This window comes from Gadus morhua, chromosome 12 (assembly GCF_902167405.1).
Source record: "Gadus morhua chromosome 12, gadMor3.0, whole genome shotgun sequence".
Taxonomy (NCBI): domain Eukaryota; kingdom Metazoa; phylum Chordata; class Actinopteri; order Gadiformes; family Gadidae; genus Gadus; species Gadus morhua.
The window spans coordinates 22,346,884-22,365,242 of NC_044059.1; the positions used below are offsets into that span (position 1 = coordinate 22,346,884).

At 41.4% G+C, this 18,359-nt stretch overlaps 1 protein-coding gene across 1 annotated transcript in view; it reads left to right on the forward strand.

Moving 5' to 3' along the window:
- naaladl2 (N-acetylated alpha-linked acidic dipeptidase like 2) overlaps positions 1 to 18,359 on the forward strand; it is a 125,214-nt gene that overhangs the window by 17,640 nt on the left and 89,215 nt on the right. Inside the window, exon 7 of the mRNA XM_030371719.1 lies at positions 17,516 to 17,662. Within this exon, the coding sequence (XP_030227579.1) occupies positions 17,516 to 17,662 (147 nt within the window). The remainder of the gene's footprint in view (positions 1 to 17,515; positions 17,663 to 18,359) is intronic.

An 18,359-nucleotide genomic window follows, 5' to 3' on the forward strand; every position in this document is an offset into this window, starting at 1 on the left:
GTTCCAAAGTGTGTAAGCAATCGATCAAACTGTAAAGAGGTTTTTGGGAGAGAAAACAATGTGTGCGACCTTTGGCAGTTTCACTGTTTGCAGCTTTCCTCTAGGGGCCATGTTGTGAATGTTACATGGCTCCCATCAAATCCTAAATCAGGGCAGATCTCATACACCAGCTTACCCTCCATCAGACCATTCTGGGGCCAAAAAGGTATTGTGAATTCAAACATTGACGTGTTCCCGTAGGGTAACTGCTGAGCACACATGTATTGCAGACAGTTTTACCAACTCCAAAACAATCTGTGCTAAGTTGTGTCAGCTAAACAGAATTTTTGTTGTGACCTCGAAACTTGTCTTTGGCTGTGGTTATCAACCAAAGCTGAACATGGGGGGAATTCATCAAACAACAGTTGTTGGAATTTCTCATATCATTCGTAACATTTTTCTTCCCAACAAATCTTGAACACACATCTCCAGTTTATGCCAGGATTTAGCCAGTACCCATTTGTCTGTCTAGAGGTGAAGGTCTCCTCGTATCCCAAGTCTGTCGTTCTCCATCACTCCTCATGATGTCTGCCATCTGGAGCTGGAAGGGTCCAGGCTTCACTCTACAGATGTTCTCTGCGCATGCTTCCTGCAACCTGATGATCCTATTGCTCACCGCCTCGTCCCAGCCAGATATCTCTGCCTGTCCGGAAATGTGCCAGAGTGCCACCTTACAACACAAGTCTTCACCTGTCACTGGTCCTTTCTGTTACAACGGAGTCCTGCTTCTACCGACCTGGTGGCAAGTTCCTGTTCTCGGGCTCCTTGATTGATGATCCTGTGTGGTCTTCCATCCTGCCTTCTCCAGATAGTGGCAGCCTTTCCTGATGTCAGCCCCCTCTAAATTATTTGACAGAATACATATTGTGCACCCTGAGCTATAGTGCGATATACCAATGTGTAGACACAGATATGTCATTCTTCCTATCAGGGCTTTGAAGAACCTGTGCTATATACATTTGCTGTCCCAACATCACCAATGCCATGAGTCGTGTCTTTGGCAGTACATTCAGACATATAATTAGACTTGTCCACAATACATCCTGTCACACACCTCGCAAGCTCCAACAACATCCGTCTTGCCGCCGCGTTTCGCCAGCGTTCTATCCCGCCGCTCGAGTCTGTATGTTTAACCCAAATAAAGCAGCACTGTTGACCTTCATTACTCAACTCCCATGGCTTCCAGTATGCTCCACTCTCGGTCTCCCTGGTCCCAAGAGGGAGTGTGTGGGGGTTGTGTGTGTGTGTGTGTGTGTGGGGGGGGGGGGGTGATCGGGTGAGCAGCCAAGCCTCAAATTGACTCGCCTTGGCTCACTTTGGCAACCATGTATTTCAGAGGTAATAGGCATGCAGATAAGACTGTGTGTGTCTGGAAATACATGTGGATAGTAGTGTGTGTGTGTGTGTGTGTGTGTGTGTGCGTGCGTGTGTGTGTGTGTGTGTGTGTAAGTGTGTGTGTGTGTGTGTGTGTGCGCGTGCGTGCGTCTCCACATGTTTTTCAAGACATGAGAGCCTTTCACGGCGCTCGATCAATACCATACTGGAAAATGAGCGGCGGTGTCTCTGTTTGGTTTGGCTGAGAAGGCAAACAGCGGCCCCCTGTTAAGGAGACGACGGTGACGGAACGAGGTGTGTGTTTTAGTCATGCACACACCGCACTGGCGTGTGGAGCTGCTACTACACTGTATCGTCAGTTGCGAGGGACACGACCGGTGTCTGTGAGGACGTGCTTGTGGGTGAAACGGATACGTCCTCAATAGGGAAGCGTTTCTTTTGTGTTTGCCTGTACTGGAATGCCGGTTATTTAAATTGCATTTGCATTCCTAAATGCGATTCTCTAGCGCTGCCTTTGACTTACTGTAAACGGTGTACACAATGCGGGCAGGCTCGAGCTGTTTTATGTTCATTTATTCAAATGCTTTGATACACATATACAGTAGCAATTTCATCCGAGACAATGCAGTGGGCTCAAATGTCTGCAGCATTAAGGTTAGATGAAACGCAGACTTTGGAAAGCATATTTTGGCTTACATTGGATCAAGTAAGACTTTGCCCCTAAATTAGGGACTTTAATAAATGTATAGATTAAATCGGATGCTACAAAGATAACACTTTCTTTTTTAAACATAAAATGTGATACAAAAACATTAATGTTTTGATAAATCTTGTGAGGTTATAAAAAAAACACAAAGAACTGCATACTATTAGTAGGCAGTGCTTCCAGCATTTACCTCTCCAGTGTTCATTGGTATTCAAGACTGCTCCTTTTTTTAATGTCTAGGCCTGTTAGCAGCCAGAACGCCAGCACCCAAGGACCTACTATAACAATATCATATCACATATCCTCCTGCCTACCACCAAGCTTAAAAGTGACATATTACGCCACCAGGTGTGAGTGTGATTAGCCTTACAAGCCATTTCGAAAATCTACCCAATATGACATCACTAGTGGGCGTGTCCACCTAGATCTGTGCTGGATAGATCAGTCTACCAGCCTACCAAGTGGACTGAAGTTAACGTTGCTCATCTATCCAGCACAGATCTAGGTGGACACGCCCACTAGTGATGTCATATGGGGCAGATTTTCGAAACGGCTTGTAAGGCTAATCACACTCACACCTGGTGGTATAATAAGTCCCCTTTAACATCACAGGACCCCCTGAACAAATCCACATTGATTTATGATGCTGTACTGTGTGCTTCATTAAACGATGTGGCTCCATACGGTTAAAGGTTCATTTCACTAATATGAGATCAACCTCAAGACGAAATGGTAGAAAAAAATCACAAAAAAAGAGTTAAGACTACTAAATGCCACATCTACATGTCATAGTGTTCTGCATTTGACATTCTTGTACCCATATTTGATCAGATTCTTGCTTACTTTTGATTGTCTTCACATGCTTATGATACCATGCGATAACAGTGTACATGGAAGGGAACCCTTACATTGGGTAACTAAAAGTGGGGCAACTAGTTAGTAATTATGCATCCTCCGCAGTATCTTCACACCATCACTCTCTATCTTCACAACAGTCAGAGCTCTCTATCTCAATTCCCTCTGACTAGCCATGTGAAATCAGCTCCCCCGGTTTGGAGAGATAATGCGCACCATTAAGAGACAGTGTTTCTTCGCTACGGGCTACGATGATTCACACAGCAGGTGTTGTCTTTCGTTGTTATGCTGCTTCTCACCAGCCTTCTGCTTTCATCCCAGTCTCTTTCACAGTGTCTACTTGACGCTGTTGATTAAATCAGAAACATGATACAAAGACAATGGGCCCCTTTAGGTGTTTGTTTGATCATTCTTGTTTGTATCTTTAGTAATCTCACTGGCCGATAGCCTAGGCTCAAGAACATGGTTGCGTTCCTCACTCGCCTTATTGCTAGTCGGCCGCTGAATTCTGTGTGTCTCGTTGCACTTTTATTCAAGATAAAGTGTGTGTATGTGCTCACATGCGTGCGTGTGCACAGTCTCTCTTTTCACTGACAGTGAATCCCTATTCCGAGCCTGATCCCCTCTCTGTGTCTTCCTAAATCTTCTACCAGCCAGGCTGAATGGTAATAGGCAAAATATTTCCCACATGTCCACCCACCGGTCCTTTAGGAGGCCTTGTCTGGAAGTGACCAGGATAGGTTATTACTGCTTGGATCTGGTTATTTTGCTATTACTACATTTTGAAAGTTAAAATACTGAATTATATATTGAAAACGGGCAATAATACATAGTCTCTTTGATGTTAAAAACAAAGTAATCCGCTAAGAAGATTTCTCTTGAGTGGGTGTCAGAGTTGGAAGCTGTAGCTGGAGCCATCTGGGAAGAGTGTAAATCCATGATATTCATTTTGTTTTAGCAGGATGCGAGTGTCAACGTGTGTGGTGTGGTGTGTCCCACCCCTGAGATCATTTGCCATAATTCTCAGCATGCGCTCGCAAAAGTACACTCATATTCAAATTTTATTTCGCTCTTGGTGTCACTTACGAGCATCTGCAGAAATAACATTAAACACCATGTCACAGAAGGGCAGTTTGTGGTCACAGGTTTCTTCTGGTAAGCCTCCGGTGATTGCTGGTCGGGAAGAGCTTTAGTTCGATTCAAATAGTCAGGAATTGGCAGGAGATTGTGTGCGGGACGAGACTAAGAGACTTCCTACGAGAATATGGAGACCAACCAATGTTTAAATAATGAGTTTAACCTCAGTTCAGCACAATAGCACACAATAGCATTGTACCTCATGCATTCACAAATGAAAACATGCACGTGCGTGTGCGCATACACTCACCAATACCCTTAGAAATGGCTTGTGGTTATTCCCCCCCCGGAATCAACATTGCATGCATTGTAATGGAAATGTTGTCATGGAAATGTGTCTTTGTTGTGCCAGCAGGCAACATCCGGTTTTAATTGAGCCAGGAGTGAATGAACTCTCACATTTGAGGTCCACGTTCGTTAAGAATAATTACATGTAATAATGAGATTTCTTTCTTGGCGCATAGAAAAGCCAGACCAAAGCAGAGATAATTGTGTGCCGACTGTCGCTGAGCAGTACACGGTTGTGCGTCCGCAACGACAGAGTCGCGAAAGAGGACACATTTCTGGACGTGCTGACAAATCGCTGACCAAAGCGCTTTACTCCAGAGAATTCTAGTGACAGCTCTCTTCAAATCCTAACATTTGCTAATAGGAGCTCCCACCATTCCTTTTAGGAAAGAAGTCTTTCCACACCTACCTGGGCTTTTGAGTGCTCCTCAGTGTTTAGCTCGCTTGCTTTAATACTTCGATATTTGATACCTCTTTGAGCAATCCCCTGCTTTCCAATGGTAGCCCGTTCAACATCAAACTTTTGCCTCAATGTAAACACTTTCTGTTTTTCTAATGTATGTTGCCCCTCATTTGTACTTGTGGTTTCATTTCAAATGTCTTTAATATGTCCTATTTTATGTTTTCGTAGGTTAAGTCATAGTAATCATCAGTATTCATTAGCAGGGGAGAATACATCTTAGGAGAAGAAGGTATGTGTGTTTACGAAGAGGCTCATGTGGATAGTTGAATGTTGAATGGGCTTCTAGTGAATAGTGGGGATTGTTGATCACAAGCAAAACATTTTTTGACTCAAACCACCTTAAAACTTGGTTCGGTGGGAAAATGACCCCAGCAGTGTTAAAAAGTGCCTTCAATCAAATACAATTTCCTAATATGGCAACATGTTGGACAAATAAAGGTTTTGAACTTGAACGCAAACGTTCAACTTTGCAGTCAGTGTGGCTTAATAATATATATCAAACAATTGTTGAGTTCATCTTTGAGATGTATGGGTAGTATAGAATCATCCGAATTTACCTGAGATCACAATTTCCTGTTACCGTATGAACTAACTTCATGCATCGTTGAGGACAGGTTTTTAGGCTCTGCTCATAACTGACAGCAGTGTTACAATGTATCCAAAACAGCTGAAGCGCTGTAGTATGAACTGAAAATCTAGACAGACAGTTTCAACCATATTGAGTGCATTTTTTTTCTTACCTGATTGGCAGGTCAATTTTGAAGTGTAATTGTTGACTGTGTTAATCGGGTAAGATAAAAAGGCAGCTGACATTTTTTGATTGACGATTGTGCTTCATTTAAAAGCAATGGGAATATTATGGAGTGACATTATGTTATTGTATCTCAATCTGGGTGATCATGATTGATATCGTCGCCTCAATCAATTTATTGTGGCCAGCATGGGATCATTCAGGGTAGCTGCCTTCAGCCGGACCTTTCTTTTTCTTCATGTTTAGTACATCATAAAAACAATCTGGGTCAGCGATTAAATGTTCAAAGTCACAAGCTAGAGAATGGCCTCTGACCTTGAAATAAAAAAAGCTTACCTCTGGAAGGTAGAGGTAATTATTTGTTTTAATTTTTTGAACTCTATATTCTTGTGCTAAAACCATTATTCAAATAATATTTGTTATTGATTTATTGTAAATGCAGGAATTATAATTTTCACAAATCATTATTCATTACCAAACAAAATGCACAATGATGGAAACATTTTGGATAATGCAAGAACATATCTCAACAACACACAAAACCGGTCTTGTCGTTTTTAGATAGTTTCATGAAAAAGGACAGATTGTACCCTCAATTAAAAATCGGAATAAATAAACAAATATGTGGTTAGTAATTCTGATTATCATCAAAATGTTTCGGGTAACTTGTTTATGTGTTTTGCGTTCATCCAAATGTTAAATGAAATGTGCAACAACGGAAATGATCATTACTTTCAGCCAGTGCATGCAGGTTGTAAATGTAATATACTTTTACTTTAATATCCAAATCATTATTTCCTCCTTATCTCTGAATTCAAAATAAATCCCAAATTCATCCGGTGGAACTACCATTTTCTCTCTCTCGGCTGCAATTTTTCGCCGTGTAAGATGATCCATACTTTGTTCCAACTTTGTGACCAATCCATACTCTTCGCTTCAGTCACGCAGACGAGTTCAGCAGGCATTGAAGTAATCTCTCGCCTAGATCCTTTGAAGCATCACACGTACACACTCATACCCACACACACACACACACATAGGCACAAACCTACACCCCACACCTTGTAGTTAATACCTATTTCTGTTGGCTGGTGTGTCACCACGGCAACTCCTGAAGACGATTGATAATCTGTGAAAGACGGAGAGGAGGAGAGGAAAAGGGAATGTGACTGACAAGGGGAAGGGTAGCAGATATGGTAGTGGGGGGGAATGGAGGGGAGGAATACAAGGGAACATCGGGCATAAAGGGAGGGATGTGGGAACGAAAAAGGTGAGACACGGTTTGGGTGGGAAGGTACGGTTGAAGAAGATAAAGCACAAGCTGTGGGAGGAGAAAAAAAAAAAAGTATCAGAGTTCAGGACGAGGACCCAAATGTTGAAACTTGGAGGCAAGTTAAAAAATAAAGTCATCAAATAAACATCATTTCGAAGTAGGCAGACGCCCAAAACTGGCAAACATAGTAAAAAAAAAAAAGGAAAACTAAAACAAAGACAGAAACAGACACATAACAAACTCGCAAGAATTGAGAATCCAAAAGTAAAAAAAAAGAAAAGGCACATGTTAATCACAGTGTCAATATCTAAGGAAATCGGTTTGTCCTACATGGACTATATCAACTGTAAGAAATTTAAAATACCATACAGTATATGTATACACATAGGGCTATCTTGCATCCAGCGCAATTTACTTTCTACACTGACGCATGTGTCGTTGCTAGTTTGCAACTGGCGCAGAACGTTCTTTTCCCTCCTACGCCATGCGACGGTAAATTAGGGAATGATCTTGCGCCCCAAGGGGCGGTTCAGCGAAAGGAGGGGCTGTGTTCTGGCGCAAACGTTCCCTGGTGCTATTTTGCAGTTTCAGAAAACAATTGCGCCACCAACCAGGAAATACCTGGTTAAAAGTCAGCGGCGCGTTATTCAGATGCTATTTTAAGGGTGCATGCATAATGTTGCTTGTGCACCTCGCGCATACACTTTGCTTCTCTCATCTACCTAGCAACACATTCTTGGTATATTATTTGGGAAAGAACAGCTGATACAGCGGTAATAAGTTGTACTTTTAAATCAATGCATCTGCAAACACCGTACAGCAAACACATATTTTCTTGACACAGGCATTGTGCAATGTACAAGCCCATAACTTTTAGGATTGATGTGTATTTGAATGTTTGAAAAAACATTGTTTTACCGTGAGTGAGTGTTAAAAAGAATGAATGAATGCGGGCACTCGTGTGTGTATGTGTAAAAAATTAATGAATGTGGGCACGCGTGTGGGCGTCCATCTGTTCAAACACACGCAAACTAAACACGTGACGCATAAAACAGTACATGGCAATGTATATTAACGGGGGGACACATGCACATTAGGAACACAAGTCGTCATTAAATAGACCACAGTTACTACATATCATATGTGTGTTTTGTATGCCGAAATTTATTTGAGGACTCTGAAGTTTCTGAAGTTGTGGAAGAAAACTCTATTCCATGTGGGAATTAGGCAATATTTGGCCATAAACTGAGCCATTTGAAGTTTGAAATTCATGTGGTCATGCATCTGTCTCATCGGAGACTGCAAATGCGCTGTCAAAATATCTACTCTATTTCAAATGCGCTCATGGCTCTTAAAGGGGATGGGAGATGGCACTCTCATTGGTTCATTGCACATTACGCCCAAACCACACCTACAGGTAATTAGGCTACTTCAGACCAAGCCTTTTTAGATTTGCGCCGGGCGCAAGAGTCATTTATCCGCCGGTAAAATAGCAACATCGCCATAGAACCGGCCAAAAAGCTACTTGCGTTTGGCGCTTCTCACTTGTGTTTTTCTTTGCGTTGTTCATGAACGATTAAAGTTTGAAGGTCTGCGATCATGTAATTGGAGATAAACAAATGTTGTAATAGAGCCACTTGGACATTTATTTGTATTCAACATGTATATGACCTGGTAATGCCCCATTGGGACAAATCGATCTATTTTGTGTTGGTGAACTGAACAAGACGACAACAAAAACACACAGGAAAAACACAGCAAAGTATTGATCGATTATCAATCCACACATACTCTATGATGGCTAGTGAACAAACAACAATGTAAAATTTCGAACTATGCTATGCATGATATTTTATTTTCAAAATGTATTTTCATTATTAATATGTAACTTTGGCATACCCTCCCTGAAATTAAACATAGTTAAGTAACACTGACAGCAAAAGTCATGTGAATATTTGCACACCTATTGAGCTTTGGATGTTCACCTCATTTCATTGTGTTGCGATAAATTGTGTCTTTACAATTATACAATCATGGAGTGCTGCCCCAATCAACATCTGCCATTAAGAATATATAGAGGACTACCAGTACATTTATGAGTTACACTGGAACCGCAATATAACAATGTGTAGGTTGAGGTTTATATTCTCAAGGCACCACCCAAATAGCAGTTTCAGTATCTGTGTTGTATTGTTGTACTTTTCAATATCGGGTGACATGCCTAAACCTATATGTGCTGTAAATAAGTAGTTAGAAAATGGAACAATAGAAATGGAATATATTCGGGTGCAAGCATTTTATATACAGAAACCTTTATCTTTAACCACAAATGTCATCGGTCTAAAGCCATTCAAATCTCATTCAGATCCCCTTTACCGCATTTCTCCCCACTCAATACTTATTTCCTATTTTCACTTCGCTCTGTTTGTCTTCCTTACCCTGCTCTCTATCCATTAACTCTCTCTTTAATAACTCTCCCTCTCTGCCCATCCGTCCCTCCTTCTCCTTGTTTATCTGCTCTTTGTCTCTTCTTCCTCTCTATCTGGTGTTCAGTGAGGCAGACTACTGTTGATCAGTGTTCCACTTCCTCTGCTTGTAAATCTATCTTTCTCATCGCATGTATAATCAGATTCCTGGAAGAGCTGTGTTTACGTTTGTTTGTTGTTGCTGTTGAGGTGTGTGTGTGTGTGTGTGTGTGTGTGTGTGTGTGTGTGTGTGTGTGTGTGTGTGTGTGTGTGTGTTTATTTGTGTGCTATTCTGGTTTGTATGTAGCAATAGACACAGCCTTGTGTTGGACGACCACCAAGAGTGATCAAAGTATGGAAGTGAATGTATTCCAGCTTGTAAGCACTGCAGGAGGGTCCTCTCCGCTCCTCCAGTCTCATAATTGGTGGTGCTACAGTGTGCAGAGCTTAAAGACACACACAAACACAGACGCACACTCGCTGGTGTAAAATTAACTCAATATTGTTTTGATAGTACTCCTTTTTGAGTATCAAAGTGGAAATTATCCATGCAGCTGGGTATTTTAGCTGGGTAATTTTTAACACTTCGGCTTTGGTTGATATTCCAAATCAAATAATGTTTTGCCTAACTGAGTTTTTCTTTGATTTGAAAAAAACAAAATTGACTTGACGGAGTGATGCTAATTAATTAGCATCTAATTAATTAGCATCACTAGCTAATTAATTAATTAGCATCACTAGCAAAAGTTCAACAAAGTCTCTGCAATATTATTTTACTTTTTCAGGGAAACCTTCTACAATCTAAAGAAAAGTCAATGCATTATTTGTTGTTCCACATTGAATTTTCCAAATGAGCTTCTAGCGTTGGCGTTGCTGGTGATTGCCTATGGAGTTGAATGTTAAAGCTCAATCTAGCATTAGCGTTATTTTGGGCTTAATGGACAGCTCGGATCCCCTACCTTGACACTGCACTTCAAGTTTAAACAATTTCAACTTAGACCCAGGTGACGCTGGCCTCTCAAAGCGCGTGTAACAAGATCCAAGCGCATCTAATAAGATCAAAGCTTTGTTTGACGTTCTCAAACCAACAGAATCTTAATGCCAACCACTTTCTTAATTTTGAAACCTGTCATGCTTTATGAGTTTATAGCGCTGAACTCCCATCTGATGGCTGGCTATAATCTGAAAGCCCATCCCTAGCGTTAGGCACTTGCTGGACGCTAATCATATATTGAAATGCTTTAGACATGTCAAGGTTTCCCTAAAGATTCTGGAAGATTTCCCCCCCCTACTAACTAATATGGTCAAGCGGTATAAATGATATTCATGGGACCTTGTTTGCCGTGTGACAAGTGGAATAAACTGATTGCAATGTGACCTCTGCACCTTGTAAAAACATTTGCAATCGTTGGGTCTCGAGTTATCTTGAGGGGGACGGGTATTGCTTAATATGCTGTTATGGTGATTTTTTTTCTTTGACATATTCATGAGCGGTTTGCCAACCACCTATTTATATGGCTTCCAAATGTGGCCTCACTTAAAGAAATGAACTACAGGAATTGATATGAATAAGCAAACAGCAACAGCTGTTATAAGCCAACTGGTGATACGCTGAGTGCTTTGCGACTAAATTGATTCCTTTTTTTGCATGGAATTGATTATGTTTTGATATCCCTGTGCTGCTGTGATGTCCGGTCCAGGAAATAACTAATTCTCCTCTAATGATGATGGAGTTTTAATGAAAGCTTTAATGACGCTCTGAAAACTTCCCCCGCTTAACTGTCACCATCAGCCAAAAAACATTGCGCCACAGAAAGCAAATGACATTAGCAGAGAAAAGCATGGACAGAGAGAGAGAGAGAGAGAGAGAGAGAGAGAGAGACACTTGGGGGTTAAGGCAAGAAAACAGAAAACAAGACTGAACTGAAAGCACTGTAAGTGGTTTTGCTCATTGTCTGGTGTGTGGCTCATTAACAGCTAGAAAGAGGACTACTGCTAAATCAATTGTTTCATATCCCCCCACAACCAGAGCCATTGCTATTGGCGCATACACCAAGGTACGCAACATAAGTTGTTAGTAATGATGACACACACTTTAGATCAGGGTTGTTGTTTTTTTGTGTCTAACTTTGTACTAACTTTGTAGTTTGTAATGTATTTCAATTAGCTCTTTGCTTCAAATTACATATATATCTGAAGTCAATGCTGAATATAGTGATATAAATAATGTTATCAATAAAAACACATCCTGTAACTGATATATTCTACAAAAAAATGCCTGAATCTCTCTTTGTTTACAAGTATTATACTGTGGACATTCCCAAAATTCCACCCACTCGTTATTTGAATTCCAAAAGTATTCTATCTGGGAGGGGCTCTATCCTAAACATCGCAACTTTAAAACAATATGTAGGGCATTGATTGGTTTTATTCCTTCATGATGCTGATACAATGGCAAACATCCAAATCGGTTCTTGCAGAAAAATAAACTGGGATTAGGGACTATGTTTGCTGTTTCGATCAACAAGTAACAATATTTTAAACGTTTTTGAACAAATGCTCAGGTGTGTGACCTGATCATTTAGCTGCAAGGCATCAGGCTATCATTTCTGGCATGGATTGTGTAAACAAACAAAAGCTAGCAACTTTTTGATTACAGAGATGACCACAATGGAACTGGTATTAAGAATCAAATAGCTATTAAAGGGTGTCTGTTGGATTGATTGCCCATACCCCTACGCTTTACCTTTGGCCAGGAAAACAGATTCAAAAGAGATTTATTTGTTATCCTGTCCTGTGTAACTAATGCAACCAATTGGAGAGCAAATGGACCTCTTTTGCTATGTCCCCATTTACTCCAAACATGGTACTGAATTGATCTATAAAGAAGTTTTAAAAATAAAAAGACAATCAATCAATAAATAAAACACAATCCCCACAATGTTGCATGTGATGCAGTTTAGAGAACAATACATATTTAATCTTTTTTTTTTTTCAAGAATTAATAATTATTTGCATTATTTTGAACTAACAAAACGTAGTGATAAAACATGATACGATTCTCCTTGGCCGTTGCGATGATGGTATAAAGCTCTTTGGTATCCACATTCTTAACACAAACCTTTTACTTCCATGTTAACATAGAAATTGTATCTGGGCTAAAAATTGCTCCCAATTTGACTCTTTCTTCTGGGGTTGAACACGGTTAAGCGCATTGCTAGGACGTCTGCATTGCTTACACGATCGCTCAACTGAAGGTAATGGCTGTTTGTGTGTGTGGTTGCGTGCTTCTGTGAGCATTCTGGTTCTAACTTTGTATTATCTCAAGTGGAACTAATTCACCAACCCGACCGCTGCACCCCTAGTTTGAATAATACAGACAATTAGCATATGTTGCTTTCTGACCTCGCCAAATGCAATTTTCTTCAACCTTTAACACGTCGACACTCTTCTTCTATGCCTTTTTTTAATGTCCCTCTCTATCCTACGGTACAAATTAGTATGTCTCTATTTCCTTCACTTAACCCATGTGATGATAATGACATGAATGAAGGAGAACATGGCAAAGGCTCTTGTGTCCCTCAGTTCTACAAATGTGTCCTATGTTCCAAGGATCCTATGTTCCCCGGCTCTATATATCAAACAATGGGAACCTGAAAAATACATTTCCCAGCTCTGTATTTGCTTAATATGACATGGGCTAATGTGGGGACTGCTCAAATGGGTTTTGTGGTCCAAAGCACTGCTGTCGGGCTGTGAATATATTTAACAAATATTGTTTTCCTTTGTTTTCCTGACATAAAACATAAAACAATTGAAAGAATTGGCTAATGCCTAGTGTTGAGGGTTAAGTGGTAGGAGGAAGGTACCTCTCGTGGCCATGGCCAAATTTGGGCCAAATTAAAATTTTAATACACCACAAAACACAAAGGATACTATTATATATACCCAATAAATTGTTGAATCTCAAAACCCACTGGTTATCAATTCAGGACCTCAGAACCCCTAGACTCTTTAGTATTCCCTGTCAAGTCAGATTTGATCTGGGAAGCCACAGATGCAGGCAGCCATTATTTTAGAGACCTTCAAAATCAAATCAAAAGGAGGAACATATACCCTTAAGAACTGAGAAACCTGTGAACTTAGGAACCTGTGGAACTGAGAAACAATGAGCTTGAAATAGCCCTTTTACCAGAAATGGCAATGGCCTGACCCGACACAATCATATGACAGTGTGATTGGTATGAATGACTGAAGTATTATTGATTACAACTAATGCAATGTCTGGATATGATTAATCCATATAAAGAAACAGATGCACAGAAATTATAATGGATTTAAATAGTCCAGATACCCCGGCTTAAACATGGCATTTTGCTGGCTAAAAATAACAGTGAGTTGAGCGATCCTGAATTGCATGATAATTGCTGTGACTGATAATTTGAACAAGACCTTGGTCGCTCTTTCACCTGCGCACAATCTCAGAACGATTGGTATGTACGAACAGAAAACTCTGTACCGTTGTGGTACTCACTTTTTGACCAATTCCAACCTTTCTCTCTTGACATTAATTTACGGAGACACCTACACAGAGTTCTTCTATACATTTGGCCCCAGGACTTCATTTGTGAATATAGCACAGTGTATTACCAAGCGTGTTAAGAAAGTGTTGAGCAACCACTGGTTCCCAGCTTGGCGCCCTTAGAGTTTGGCCGGCTGCCAAGCCCTGCTGCAATATGAAGGCTAGATCCACCTCCAGCCCCTCACCCCCCAACACACACACACTTGGGTGCATCATCAGCTCAGAAGCTTGGGGCTGCTTGTCGTGTTCACTTAAGGCTTCACTGCTGGACCCTCTAGAGCATATGGGTTCTCCTGTGGCCCTCATCATCCTTCTCCTCCTCAAAGTCTATGATGTTTCAGAACTATTAGCATAACCCCGCCCTTTGCTATAGGATGGTTTCTAACCGCTACGTATGAGCAGAGACAGCGCTTCCGCGAGTGATATGTCAAGACAATAACTTATGTCCTCAACCTTGATTGAATGTAGTCTACACACCACATTCTCTCGCCCCTCCGCTTCCAGCTGTTTCTACAGAGAAAACCTCTCTTTGCGTCGCACTCCCACAACCGTTTTGCAATTAGGGATTTGAAGAGATCCAAGACTCTTGTGTAAACCTATGATGATGTTAAGGTAAGACATATATATTGTCTTATACATGATGATATATTTATAGAACACAATCAATAACCTTGATTCTTAAATTTTTTAACTTGCGCTTGAATCTAAAGCATTTTGCTGTTAATAACGTTGATGCATTTACTATGTATGATGCAAATTAGGGCTCTCTAGTTCCATGAAGAGAGCTAGTTTACAGTTCGTAAGATGTTAATTTGGGTTGATTGATATAATTCGGTGACCGTGTTTAAATATTGATGTTTACAAGCATGGCAATAAATTGAATAAAATTAATTAGTGATTAATTGTGAATAATTACAGCAAATTGTGCAATTAATTAGTTGTGCGTGTGGATCGTTCAGTGTCCAGGTTGCAGCACACTTACTCATATGGTTTGCAGTTGTCAGGCTACAAGGAGTAGTTTTGAATGTGTGCTTTTGTACAAGAGCAGTGTTATGACTGAAATAAACTTCAAACATGAGACATAATATTTTTTAAAAAACATCACTTATCAAGTTGTGTGTTTGTTTTTCGTACTCATAAATAATGAGTGTTTGAGTAAAAAGCGACATCAACATCAGCCCTCGCTAGAGCAAAATTCTGGCCTTGCGATCACAGGGATGAAAAATAAATCAAACCTTGAGAAACACATTTCCCAAAACAGAGCGCACCGTAGCTCAATCGTAGCTTACTTGATGAGGTCTTTGAGGAAATAGTGTTTCGCTGTTGTGTTTACACAAGAATCCCTCTCGGAAGAACATGCACACAGGTACACACACACACACACACACACACACGCACACGCACACGCACACACACACAGGCGCACACACACACACACAAACACACACACACACGCAAAACCTGCTGAAAAGGTATATTCCTCCAGGCAAACTGTTTATTCCCAGCTCTCTCCTGAGCATTGCCAGGCAGCAAGACACAGATGTTTCAATCCCCAATAGGAATCATGCACACATATCAAAATGGCAAGAATTGTTTTGGGGATAGCTACTGTCTCGAGACCGCCAATAATCATGCACAACACGATTAAACAAACATACCACATACTCTAGGCCTCTGCTCAACATGCTAACCTGTTTCATTCCACGCAACGTTTTATACTATTTGATCTGTCAAATATATTAACATCTTCACATCAAATGACCCCCTCAGGGAAAGGCATTACACTACTGTAGAAAACAAAACACAATAAGGCGTCAATTAAAGGTCTATTGGCCATTATAGCCTGCTTTTTAAAGGTGGTTGGTTGCACAATAGAAGGCATGTTTCCATCCTGTTTCAATTCATCACATTCTAATGTGAAATGCATTCTATCTCTTTTTTCGACTTGTCCTTGCTATATTGATTTAGACAATTCTATATGTAACTCCCTTTTAGAAATATTACTATGACTTGTGTTCCACCAATGCAGCAGTAGCAGTAGTCGTAATAGCAGTAGTGGTTGTAGCTAAAACGATGTATGTTACATTTGGTTTTCATGAATGTTATGTTCTTTGCCGCATTATGTTCTATATCTGGCCTAAAGTTGTCTAATGGTTACTCTTTTCAAGTTGTGCTATAATATCATAATATAATCATCTACAGTAATTTGGAAAACGCTTTTATCCGAAAGCCTCTTACAATACTGTGAGTGTGTGCATTTTTGAGCACACTCACTGCGTTCCCTTGGGAACGCAAACAGCCGGTTGTGTTAATGTCATATATCATGTGTCATAATGCTAATAGTACAAATTGTACACAAAGTAATTACAGGGATAATGCCATAACATTAATATATGAGGGGTCAAGGTTATTATGGCTGGGAGATTTCACGCAAGCCCATTTGGAGGGTGTAGAGGGGGGTTTGTTTGTTGAAAAGACAATACTTTACTCAGTTCGTAAGGGAATTGGGCTATTAGAAAGGGAACTGAGAATCATGAAAAAGCAAACACATTTGGAAGAAAGTGGGCTACATAAGAGAAAGTAAATGGCGAATTCAGACTGTGTTCCCATTAATCTCGGTACCTTCCTTAATGCCAAAATTGCGTCCCTCATATAGTTAGGGCGCTATAAGGCCATCATCATATCTACCTATTTAGCGCCTAATCTCTATAAGTAGGTCTTTATGTTGGCGTGTCCTTCCCTTATCTCTAGAACCGTTCATCTGATTTACCTCACACTTAGGCTGTGTATGGCTGGGCACCCGAGGAAATGCATTGTCCACATTTGTTTGGACACTACAAAGTTCAATTTGAATGGACTTTGAACAAAACCAACAACCAGCAGTGTTCTGTTGCGCTTAAGGGGGGCGGGGCTTTGTGTGGGCGGGGCTTCAGGTATGCGGGGCTTCATGTGGGCGGGGCTCCAGGGCTCTACGGACAGACCCCAGCAGGTCTTCAACCGCGACATCGGGCCCACACGAGCCCGGTTCACTCTCGTTCACTTCCGACGCGTGTCCACTGTGCTTGGAGGCTGGATAAACTACCGTCATATCGTTCTGTCGACGTCGTCTGCATGTCCTTCAGTGTCCTCGACAATCCTTCTCTCCTTCTTCTATCGACTTTGCACTTGACGGGTGTATTGCTGGGAATCAAAGGGAGCGCGGAGTCGAGGGTTATGTTGTTTGGATGAGCTGCTCTTGAGAGCTTCAAGCAGCAATACAGACGGCAAAGCAATTGGCCCTTCTGAAAAGGCATGTTTTGAATGGGCCCTGTGCTTGTTATAATGGCGACCCATATCTCCAATTTGCTTACTTAGAATTGCCTTTCATATAAAAAAATGTTCAACTTTCCAATAGATTTGCCTGGCATACATGGTTGTTCCTCATGGTTCCTCAAAATATGTAAAATAATAACTATCTAATTTTTCCTTGTATCTCTCCCTTCTCTGTATCTCTCCCTCTCTGTATCTCTCCCTTCTCTGTTTCTGTCTCCTCTCTGTGTCTCTACCTTCTCTGTTTCTGTCTCCTCTCTGTACCTCCCCCCTCTCTGTATCCGTCCCTCCTGTCTGTTTCTCTGTCTCCAGTCCATCCGTCGAGAGGAGCAGGGGGCAGCCTGACGTCTCTGCTGGTGCAGCCAATCTCTGCCTCCCTGGCAAAGAGACTGCTATCGTCCCCCACCTCCCCAGAGGGGGGAGGAGCCTGCATCCCGTTGGCCACGCCTCCACATTCAGGTGATTTTTACGATGTAGTGATTATCAAACTTGGATTACACACGATGTTTTCTGTCGATCAACTAATGGATTAATCGACTAATCGCTGCGCCCATACTTTTTATACAATTCCTGTTGATGAGAGATCGATCCATGCTGTGAAGCTGAAGTTTGCATGGCAGCGATGCACAAATGGCACACAAGCACACACACACACACACACACACACACACCCACACACACACCAACATCCTCTCATACAGGTTGTTATTTCACGCATAGACCAAAACAGTGTATCGACCTCCCTTCACCACTGTCTGAGACGGCGAAACACAGGCACTGCCCTCATCCTCGGTCGTTCACACACCCTGGGTGTGAAAGGAGACAAGGGAAGGCCTCTTGAGGTGGGAAGCAGGTATTAGCCGACCGCGCTGTAACCTAAGCCTCTGGTAATGCTTGATAATCTCACCGTGCGCTGGGTTGAACCTACGTGTTGTTCGGTCACTGTCTTGAGCCACTCCACCGAGGTGCGGGGCGACTCTGTGTGGGTGTATCTTTTTTTTTTATCTATGGAATATCTGAATTTGATCAGGAGCCACCGTGACCTTCTCTCCCCAGAGGAGTATAATGCTGTTGTCCAGCAATATTGCTTAGCAAACGTAAGCCCACGTGATGCCCGAATGGGCTCTGGGCAGTTAATCAGACACTGAGACACTGA